Raw genomic sequence first — 12021 nt, forward strand, 5'->3', positions numbered from 1 at the left:
CACTGTATTCCATCTGCCACTTTTTTGCCTATTCTTCCAATTAGTCTAAGTCCTGCTGCAATCACATTGCTTCCTCAGTACTACCTACCCCTCCACCTATCTTTGTATCATCCAGACTTTGCCGCAAAACCATCAATTCCATTATCTAAATCATTGAGAAACAATGTGAAAATAACGGTCCCAGTGGTCACTGGCAGCCAACCAGAAAAGGCCCCTTTTGTTCCCACTCATTGCCTCCTGCCTGTCAGCCATTCCTCTATCCATGCCAATATCTTTCTTGTAACTCCATAGAATTTTATGTGTTGTGTGTGGCACCTTATCAAATGCCTTCTGAAAATCCAAATAAGTTACATCCACTGCCTCTCCTTTGTCAACCCTGCTTGTTACATCCTTAAAAAATTCTGACAGATTTGTTCAGCAAGATTTCCCTTTACAGAATCTATGCTGACTTTGTCTTATTTTATTATTGGTCTCCAAGTACCCTGAAACCTCATCTTAATTTTGTTTGTGTTGTTCTGGATTTCCAGCATCTGCAGAATCTCTTAATGGGGAACAGTTTGAAAAGGGGTATAAGAACTGGGAGACTTAGAATCTGTGTGCATACCTTGTTGAAGGGGTAAGATGGGTTGAGAAAGTGGTTTACAAAGCAGCAGAGATCATGGTCTTTAGAACAAGTTTTGATCAAAACTGGATCACTGTTCACCTCATTGGAGAAGTACATCCAGATGTGGACAGTGCACTTTAGAAAGGATTAAAGGGGTTTACTCCGATTCCATGGAATGGGAACTATAGTTAAACGTACAGTACAGGAACAGACCTTTCGTCTCACAATGTTGTGCAGAACCCATTAAATTAGTAATCATGAGGAAATCTGCAGATGCTGGAAATTCAAGCAACACACACAAAATACTGGTGGAACGCAGCAGGCCAGGCAGCATCTATAGGAAGAAGTACAGTTGACGTTTCGGGCCGAGACCCTTTGTCAGGACTAACTGAAAGAAAAGATAGTAAGAGATTTGAAAGTGGGAGGGGGAGGGGGAAATCCGAAATGATAGGAGAAGACCGGAGGGCGTGGGGTGAAGCTAAGAGCTGGAAAGGTGATTGGAAAAAGTGATACAGAGGTGGAGAAGGGAAAGGATCATGGGACAGGAGGCCTAGGGAGAAAGAAAGGGGGAGGGGAGCACCAGAGGGAGATGGAGATGCAGAGAGTGATTGTGAGAGGGGCAGGGAGAGAAAAAAAGGGGGGTAAATAAAGGATGGGATAAGAAGGGGAGGAGGGGCATTAATAGAAGTGAGAGAAATCACTGTTCATGCCAACAGGTTGGAGGCTATCCAGACGGAATATAAGGTGTTGTTCCTCCAACCTGAGTGTGGCTTCATCTTGACAGTAGAGGAGGCCATGGATAGACATATCAGAATGGGAATGGGACGTTGAATTAAAATGTGTGGCCACTGGGAGATCCTGCTTTCTCTGGCGGACAGAGCGTAGGTGTTCAGCGAAACAGTCTCCCAGTCTGCATTGGGTCTCACCAATATATAAAAGGCTGCACCGGGAGCACCGGACGCAATATATCACACCAGCCGACTCACAGGTGAAGTGTTGCCTCACCTGGAAGGACTGTCTGGGGCCCTGAATGGTGGTGAGGGAGGAAGTGTAAGGGTAGGTGTAGTACTTGTTCCGCTTACAAGGATAAGTGCCAGGAGGGAGATCGGTGGGAAGGGATTGGGGGGGAACGAATGGACAAGGGAATCACGTAGGGAGTGATCTCTGCGGAAAGCAGAAAGAGGGGGGAAGGGGGTAGGGGGATCCCGTTGGAGGTGGCGGAAGTTACGGAGAATTATATGTTGGACCTGGAGGCTGGTGGGGTGGTAGGTGAGGACAAGGGGAACTCTATCCCGAGTGGAGTGGTAGGTGGATGGGGTGAGAGCAGATGTGCATGAAATGGGAGAGATGTGTTTGAGAGCAGAGTTGATGGTGGAGGAAGGGAAGCCCCTTTCTTTAAAAAAGGAAGACATCTCCTTCGTCCTGGAATGAAAAGCCTCATCCTGAGAGCAGATGCGGCGGAGATGGAGGAATTGCGAGAAGGGGATGGCATTTTTGCAAGAGACAGGGTGGGAAGAGGAATAGTCCAGGTAGCTGTGAGAGTCTGTAGGCTTATGGTAGATATCAGTAGATAAGCCGACTCCAGAGATGGAGACAGAAAGATCAAGAAAGGGGAAGGAGGTGTTGGAAATGGACCAGGTAAATTTGAGGGCAGGGTGAAAGTTGGAGGCAAAGTTAATGAAGTCAACGAGCTCAGCATGTGTGCAGGAGGCAGCGCCAATGCAGTCGTCGATGTAGCGAAGGAAAAGTGGGGGGACGAATACCTGTATAGGCTTGGAACATGGACTGTTCCACAAAGCCAACAAAAAGGCAGGCATAACTGGGACCCATGCGGGTGCCCATGGCTACTCTTTTGGTTTGGAGGAAGTGGGAGGAGCCAAAGGAGAAATTATTGAGAGTAAAGACTAATTCCGCTAGACGGAGAAGAGTGGTGGTAGAGGGGAACTGGTTAAACCAGAGATTAGTAATCAAATGCCTAACTAAACTAATCTCTTCTGCCTACACAATATCCATATCCTTCCATTTTCCTCACATTCATATTTCTATCTGAACATCTCTTAAAAGTCTCTAATGTATCTGCTCTACCACCACCCCAGTCTCCCACCAAACTGTTTAAAAAAAACTTTCCTCTCACATCTTCTTTGAAATTATCCCCTCTCACCTTAAATATATGCTCACTGGTATTAGAATTTTCAACTCTTGGAAAAAGATACTGTCTTTCTGTGCTATCTATGACTCAAAATCTTAGAAACCTCGATCAGGTCTCTCCTCATCCTCCACTGCTCCAGAGAAAACAACCACCCTTCTCATTTCATTTCTTCTCTCATTCTAAACAGCTTCATTGCACTGTGCTACCAATCAAGGTAGTAGACCATAAGACATTGGAGGAAAATTAGGCCATTCAGCCAATTGAGTTCATCTTGGTAAATAAGCAATCTGTTGAATACAGAAACCCCTTGCGGTATGCCTGCAATGTTCATCTGCCTATCTTCCTTACCACTGTGGAATGTGACTGACTCAGGACAAAGTGAACTATGTGCTGGCATCAATACTTACTTCTATTGTTAATATTGGCACATTGACCCTCACGATGTAAACAAGACCTTAATATAGATAGGAGCAGAATTAGATCATTCAGCCCCTTGAGGCTGCTCTGCCATTACATCATGGCAGATTTATTATCTATCTTAACCCTATTCTCTTGGCTTCTCCCCATAACATTTGACACCCTTACTAATCAGCAACCTATCAACCTCTCCCTTAAATATACCCAATGACTTGGCCTTATTCACCACCCTCTGAGTAAAGAGATTCCTCCATCTCTGTTCTAAATGGATGTCTCTCTATTCTGATGTTATTCCCTCTGGTCCGAGACTCCCCCACTATAGAAAACATCCTCTACACATCCATTCAACCTAGGCCTTTCAATATTTGATCGATTTCAATGAGATTCCCCCTCACTCTTCTAAACCCAAGCAGAACAGCTCCAGAGCCATCAAACAGTCTTATATGTTAACCCTTTCATATCTGAAAGTCCTCTGCAGCCTCTCCAATGTGGAAGGGCTGGAGCCTGAGCACACATTGCAACACTAGTGTTGACATGGAACCATTCAGCTATACTGTCCATTCTGCCCATGTACACGTGTTTGCTCTTTGCTGGCCCAAACCTAATGAACAAAGTCAGGGCCGTCAGTTTGTTACACATCTTTGTAAAGATTACCATGACAATTTAGAATGAAGGGGATGTAGACTCATAGGGCACTACGGCACAAAACAGGATCTAGTCTGTGCTGAAATGTTATTTTACCATGGATGAACAACACAGTCTGCTACCGTCTACATCCTCTCCTTGCCCTGTTCCTACCATCCACACCTCCACATACCAATGTCTCCCCAGTCATCATCGACTCACCTTCACTACTGAGCAGGTGAGAAGGGCTCTAGGAAACTCAGTTTTGGCAAAGCATTGGGACTGGATGGTGTGAACCCAAGGCCCTGAAAGAGTGCTGGGCAGCTCTGTGGAATTTTCCAGCACATTTTCAATCTAAGTCTCAGCCTGGAAAGAGCCCTGACTGTGTGGAAAACAACATGTGTGGTCCCAGTACCCAAGAAGGGCCAAATGAAAGTCTTGAATGACTACCATACAGTGGCCCTGTCTTCATGAAGACTGTAGAGAGGCTGGTCCTAGCTCCTGGTCAGATAAGCTTTCAACCCCCTGCAGTTTGCCTAGCAGCAGCACATTGGAGTTGATGGTGCTGTCATCTACCTGCTGAATAGAACCTACTCCCATGTGGATAAGCAGGAGAGCACTGTGAGGATCATGGTTTTTGATTTCTCAAGTGCCTTCCATACCATACAACCCTCATTGCTGGAGGGAAAAGGTCCGTTCAATGCAGGTTGGTACTCCCACTGTATCCTGGATTATGGACTACCTGACTGGCAGACCACAGTTTGTGCGGCTTCAGACTGTGTGTCAGACATGGATAAAAGCAGCACTGGGGCCCCACAGGGGACTGTGCTGCTTCCCTTCCTGTTTACCCTGTATACCTCGGACTTTAGATACCACACTGAGTCATGTCATCTGCCAAAATTCTCTGATCACTCAGCAATAGTTGGATGTATAAAGGGAGGACAGGAGGATGAATACAGGGCCCTGGTGGAGGACTTTGTCAGATGGTGCAAGCTGAATCATCTGCAGCTCAACATCAGTAAGACAAAGGAGATGGTGACAGACTTTAGGAAGACTAAGCCTGCACTGCTCCCTGTTACTATTGATTGTGAGGATGTGGATGTGGTGAGGACCTGCAGATACCTGTGGGTGTACCTGGACGACAGACTTGAGTGGAGCACCAACACAGACTGTATACAAGAGTTGCCTCTACTTCCTGAGGAGACTGAGGTCCTTTGTAATATGCAGGTCTCTCCTTCACGTGTTCTACCAGTCTGTTGCTACCAGTACAGTCTTCTGTGCTGTGTGTATGTGGGTCAATGGCATCAACACAGGTGGTGCTAACAGGCTTAATAATCTGATTAGAAAGGCTGGCTCTGTCATAGGAGTCAAACTGGACACACTGGAGGCTGTGGTAGAACAAAGGACCCTCTGTAAAATCCTGGCAATTCTGAACAATGTTCCTCACCCTCTGCATGCCACCTTGTCTGAACAGAGGGGCACTTTTAGTTATAGACTAAGATAACTGCACTGCTCCAAAGAGTGCTTATTGAGGTCATTCTCTCCCTCAACCATTAGGATCTATGATGTCAACCTATTGATAGGGAAGTGATATCCCCTCCTGTTAGACTGTTTGAGGTAACTTATTTTTTATTCTTTCTTACTTCTCTTCTAAAATTTGTATATCTGTTTTTGTAATGCTACTGTGACACTAATTTCCTTTGGGATCAATAAAGTAGCTTTCTATCTACCTAGTCTTATTAACCTGCACCAGAACTCTACCCCTCCCATCCATGTATTTATCTAAACTTCTCTCTGATCAAACCCAGATGTACAGTTTCTTTAAAATAGTGGATTCCAGTTAATTTGGCCACCAGATAACTTGGGCAGCTGCTTATTTGGGATAACTCTTAAAGGACAAAAACTAATGGAGAAGACAGCCAGCAATCCTTTTGATTATTTGGGACACTGCCACTTAATTAGGACAAGAATCTGTTGCCAAAAGGTTTCTAACTAGTGTCAGTCTCATGCATTTGTGTGGCTGTTAAACACTGTGCACTTAGAGCGAAGTTTTTAAATAGCAACAGTTGCATGTATTTGTGTTCAAAAAGCAGTGATTTTTGTCACTGATAGTTGGTGAGAAATAAACAGTAAGACATTTCAGAACTGTTACGCTCACTGTGGTTTCAAACAGTCAGATAGGGAGATGCAAGAAATGGCCGGAAGTGAAATTGAAATGATTTCACTGCTTAAAGTTAGGAACTACAAAGAATTTGAAGGTATCTACAACCATCTTGAACGTTACAATAAAAATGAAGATTTGAAGGAATCAGTTGCTGAAAGCATTATATGAACGCAGTCCATTGTCTTCACTAGGTGTCTGAGTTAATTTTATTCATTCAGTAGTCAGTCAAAAGAACGTGACAGGATACACTGGATGAATTCTTCCGTTGATAACTGTTAGGAACTAAAACATAGTTTTAGAGTACTGCAGCGATATTTGTATTGTTCTAATTTGTTATGTGTTTCATTTAAATGTATAATTTGATACTCAGTGAAATGGTAATTATCTTTTTTATATACCTTCTTAAATATTTCCATGAAACTTTGGCTAATTGGGGCAGCAGCTGAACTGGGCCAGAATGTTACTCCAGTCTCAATGTGTCCCAATTAACTGGAATCCACTGCATTGCAAATGGTCATTAACATGTTGGTATGTTACCTGATACAATATTGGCTTTCTTGACCTTGTCGAAATGGTTCTGGATCTATGGAAGACATGAGGCCATTCAGTCCATCAAATTGCTGTCCATTTCTTTCCATTTTCCATTAGGTGGGTGAAATAACACTGACCATTCCATACTTAGAAACATAGTAAACCTACAGCACAGTACAGGCCCTTCGGCCCACAAAGTTGTGCCGAACATGTCCCTACCTTAGAAGTTACTAGGATTACTCATAGCCCTCTATTTTTCTAAACTCCATGTACCTATCCAAAGGTCTCTTCAAAGACCCTATCGTATCCGCATCCACTACTGTTGCCGGCAGCCCATTCCACGCACTCGCCACTCTCTGCATAAAAACTTACCCTGACATCTCCTCTGTACCTACTCTCAAGCACCTTAAACCTGTGCCCTCTTGTGGCAACCATTTCATTCCTAGGAAAAAGCCTCTGACTATCCACACATTCAATGCCTCTCATTATCTTATACACCTCTATCAGGTCACCTCTCATCTTCCGTTGCTCCAAGAAGAAAAGGCCGAGTTCACTCAACTTGTTTTCATAAGGCATGCTCCCCAATCCAGGCAACATCCTTGTAAATCTCCTCTGCACCCTTTCTATGGTTTCCACATCCTTCCTGTAGTGAGGCGACCAGAACTGAACACAGTACTCCAACTGGGGTCTGACCAGGGTCCTATATAGCTGCAACATTACCTCTCGGCTCCTAAATTCAATCCCACGATTGATGAAGGCCAATACACCGTATTCCTTCTTAACCGCAGGGTTAACCTGCGCAGCTACTTTGAGCATCCTATGGATTCAGACCCCAAGATCCTTCTGATCCTCCACACTGCCAAGAGTCTGACCATTAATACTATATTCTGCCATCATATTTGACCTACCAAAATGAACCACTGCACTCTATTCTGGGTTGAACTCCATCTGCCACTTCCTTATAATCTTTATAATAACCCTTATAATCTTCTAGATCTCTAACATTACCTAGCTCTCTGAACCTTTTGTAAGCTTTTCTTTTCCTCTTGACTAGATTTACAACAGCCTTTGTACACCACGGTTCCTGTACCCTACCATAACTTCCCTGTCTCATTGGAACGTACCTATGCAGAATGCCACACAAATATCCCCTGAACATTTGCCGCATTTCATCCATATCTTTCCCCGAGAACATCTGTTCCCAGTTTAAGCTTCCAAGTTACTGCCTGATAGCCTCATAATTCCCCTTACTCCAATTAAACACTTTTCTAACTTTTCTGTTCCTCTCTCTCTCCAGTGCTATTGTAAAGGAGATAGAATTATGATCACTATCTCCAAAATGCTCTCCCATTGAGAGATCTGACACATAACCAGTTTCATTTCCCAATACCAAATCAAGTACAGCCTCTCCTCTTGAAGGTTTATCTACATACTGTGTCAGGAAACCTTTCTGAACAATCTCCGGCCTGAAACGTCGTCACTACCTCCTCCCATAGATGCTGTCTGGCCTGCTGAGTTCTGCCAGCATTTTGTGTTTTTATCCACCCATCTAAACCCCTTTCTCTAGGGAAGTGCCAATTGATATTTGGGAAATTAACATCTTCCACCATGAGAACTCTGTTATTATTACACCTTTCCAGGATCTGTTTCCCGATCTGCTTCTCAATAACCCTGTTACTATTGGGCGACCTATAAAAAACACCCAGCAAAGTAATTGACCTCTTCCTGTTCTTAACTTCCACCCATAGAGACTCCGTAGATAATCCCTCCATGATGTCCACCTTTTCTGACACTATCTCTGATCAACAGTGCCACACCCTCACCTCTTTTGCTTCCCTCCCTGTCCTTTCTGAAACATCTAAAACCCGCATTTGAAGTAACCATTCCTGTCCCTGAGCCATCCAAGTCTCTGTAATGGCCACAACATCATATGTCCAAGTACTGATCCATGCTCTAAGCTTATCCGCTTTGTTCAGAATACTCCTTGCGTTAAAATAGACACATCCCAAACCGTCGGTCTGAGTGCATCCCTTCTCCATCATTTGCCTATCCTCCCTCACACACTGTCTCCAAGCTTTCTCTATTTGTGAGCCAACAGCCTCTTCCCCAGTCTCTTCAGTTCGGTTCCCACCCCCCAACAATTCTAGTTTAAACTCTCCCCAGTGGATTTAGCAAACTTCCCTGCCAGGATATTGGTCCCCCTGGGATTCAAGTGCAATTCGTCCCTTTTGTGCAGGTCACACCTGCCCCCAAAAAGGTCCCAATGATCCAGAAATCTGAATCCCTGCCCCCTGCTCCAATCCCTCAGCCATGCATTTATCCTCCACCTCATTCTATTACTGTACTCACTGTCAAGTAGCACAGGCAGTAATCCTGAGATTACTACCTTGTATCAAAATTGAGATCAAATCAAATTAAGTTTAGTTGTCATTCAAATCATACTTGGATGCAGCCGAATGAGACAGTGCAAAAACATATCTGCGCATTCAAAATACCGAGAAACGAACAAAAGAACATAGGTCACGTAAGAAAAATATACTGTAGCCCAGCCTGTAATTCCACCAATACACCACTGGGGGCAGCACTAATAGGAGCGGCCACCTACAACCGAGCCTTGATGCCACTCTACAATGCAAGCCCGAAGGCTGAGGCCTAGTCTTAGCTACAACTCAGGCAACACTGCTGTCTCACTGCCTGTCTCTCCACCAAACCAGAGAAACAGCCTTGCAGCAATCAATGTCCAACAGGGTCTTGCGATTGCAAAGGAAATGTACGTCCAAGACAGTCACCAGTAGCCAGTTTGCATGGTTTGTGGCCATGCAAAAGATCAGCTGTGGGCTCTTCCTTTCTCTGGTTACAAATGTCTCCTCAGCTAAGAAGAGATGTGCTGGTATTGGAGAGGGACCAGAGGAAGTTCACAAGAATGATTTGGGGAATGAAAAGGTTAACATTTGAGAAGTGTTTGATGGCTCTGGGCCTTTACTTGATGGAGTTTAGAAGAATGGGGGGGGGGGGGTGGTTTCACTGAAACCTATAAAATTTTGAAAGGCCTAAAGAGAGTGGAAGTGGAGAGGATGTTTCCCATAGTGGGGAAGTCTAGGACCAGAGAGCCCAGCCTCAGAATAGAAGGACGTCCTGGAGATAAGAGAAATTTCTTTAGCCAGAGCGTGGTGAATCTGTGGAATTCATTGCCACAGACAGCTATAGAGACTAAGTCATTGGGTAATACAGAGGTTGATAGGGTCCTGATTTGTCAGGGTGTTAAAGGTTATGGGGAGAAGGCAGGAGGGATAATAAATTAGCCATCATAAAATTGCAGAGCATACTTAATGACCTAATTCTGCTTGAATGTCTTCAGGTCTCAAATAGTAGAAATAATCGATCTCTGGTTTGGTGTCTGCTGACTTGTAAAGAGTGGTCATTGCTGCTCTGTTATTTGTTCAGTTCTCTGGTCTGTTTGACTGCATGCTACCTTCTCAGCGTGTCTGCACTGGGGGATGTTGCTGACTCAAGCTGTGTCACACCTTGTTACAGGTATCACCTGGATTGTCTCACTCCTGCCCTTCACACTGTCCCAGTAGAAGAATGGTTTTGTCCGGAATGTGCTCTGAACAATCCCATGGCTGGTAAGTGAATGCAAGCTGATGGCAGCCGACGGATTCTGCCGCAATGTACCCATGATGAATGCTTGTTCAGTCCATTGTGAGGTTCTGCAAGAATTCAGAGATTGGTGTAATCACTTCACACCTCAAAATCAAAAACTGAGACCCGGACTGCAGCTCTTACCACAACCACAGCACAGCACTTGTTCAATACCACTCCTCCCTCAACACAGCGCTTCCTCAATACCACACCCCCCCCATCCCTGCCACAGCACAGCATTCCTCAGCCATACTCTCTCTTAGTCCTGTCACTCCCACTGTGTGACCCTCCCATCAGTACCACCCCTCCCACTGTGTGACCCTCCCATCAGTACCACCCCTCCCACAGTTTGACCCACCCTCCTTATTGCTCCTCCCTCAGTGTGACCCACCCTTGGTACTGCCCCTCCCACAATTGAACCCACCCCTGGTACTGCCCCTACGCCACTGTCCAGCAGTACTGTCCCTCCCAGTGACACTCCCTCAGTGTCACCCCTCCCTCAGTACCACCCCTCCCACAGTGTGACCTCCCTCAGTACCACCCCATCCACAGTGACCCTCCCTCAGTACCGCCCCTCCCACAGTGTGACCCTCCCTCAGTACCGCCCATCCCAGTGTGACCCTCCCTCAGTACCACCCCTCCTGCAGTTTGACCCTCCCTCAGTACCACCCCCACGCAGTGTGACCCTCCCTCAGTACTGCCCCTCCCACAGTGTGATCCTCCCTCAGTGTCACCCCTCCCTCAGTACCACCCCTCCCACAGTGTGACCCTCCCTTAGTGTCACCCCTCCCTCAGTACCACCCCTCCCACTGTGTGACCCTCCCTCAGTACCACCCCTCCTGCAGTTTGACCCTCCCTCAGTACCGCCCCTCCCACAGTGTGACCCTCCCTCAGTACCACCCCTCCCGCAGTTTGACCCTCCCTCAGTACCGCCCCTCCCACAGTGTGACCCTCCCTCAGTACCACCCCTCCCACAGTGTGACCCTCCCTCAGTACCACCCCTCCTGCAGTTTGACCCTCCCTCAGTACCACCCCCACACAGTGTGACCCTCCCTCGGTATCGCCCCTCCCACAGTGTGACCCTCCCTCAGTACCACCCCTCCCATGGTGTGACCCTCCCTCAGTACCACCCCTCCCACAGTGCAGCACTACCTTGGCAGATAGTGTCATGCTGACACTACGGCTCTGTGCACTGTTGTTTAAACGCTATTTTGTGCAGTTGCATTGAAACAGGTGGAAACAAGTGAAGTCGTTGTACTGCAGATCATCTATAAACTTGGTTGCCCCAGACTTTGATCTCTCAACGAATGGAACATTCTGAATTTACCCCATTCAGACATGGGGTTTTAAGTATGTCAGACGATCGATTATTTTGATTTATAAGCATCAGACTCAAAGCAGAGGAGATAACTTCATTAATTTTTACTTGCACTATCACTGAACTGTCCCCACACCCTCTGGACTCACTTTCAAGAACTCTTCATCTTCTGTTTTTGATATGTATTGCTTATTTATTTATTATTATTATCATTATTTCTTTTTTTTCTTTTATATTTGCACAGTTTGTTGTCTTTGGCACAATGGTTGTATGCCCGACCTTTTGTGTGTGGTCTTTCATTGCTTCTATTATGTTTCCTGGATTTACTATGTACGCCCTGCAATAAAAATAAGCTTGGGGTCGTATATGGTGACATATATGTGTTTTGATAATAAACTTACTTTGAACTTTATAGTTTATTGCTATTAAATGTTCAATGATTTCTCTGTGCCAAATTAACAATCTTTGCTGTTTAACCTCTTTCACTAGTAATGATTCCTCTGAGGTGAATGTGGCAGTTGAGTAATAAACGAGAAGGTTACATAGAGTGGATCTCATCACTAAACAAGAAG

At 45.4% G+C, this 12021-nt stretch overlaps 1 protein-coding gene across 4 annotated transcripts in view; it reads left to right on the forward strand.

Annotated features, from left to right (window-relative positions):
• Window positions 1-12021, forward strand: part of phrf1 (PHD and ring finger domains 1) — a 179922-nt gene that overhangs the window by 67485 nt on the left and 100416 nt on the right. For all 4 annotated transcript variants that reach the window (XM_073049972.1, XM_073049973.1, XM_073049975.1 and 1 more), the window contains one exon: window positions 10024-10115. In XM_073049972.1, coding sequence (XP_072906073.1) covers window positions 10024-10115 — 92 coding nt within the window. The remainder of the gene's footprint in view (window positions 1-10023; window positions 10116-12021) is intronic.

Source organism: Hemitrygon akajei, chromosome 6 (genome assembly GCF_048418815.1).
Source record: "Hemitrygon akajei chromosome 6, sHemAka1.3, whole genome shotgun sequence".
NCBI classification, from domain to species: Eukaryota; Metazoa; Chordata; class Chondrichthyes; order Myliobatiformes; family Dasyatidae; genus Hemitrygon; species Hemitrygon akajei.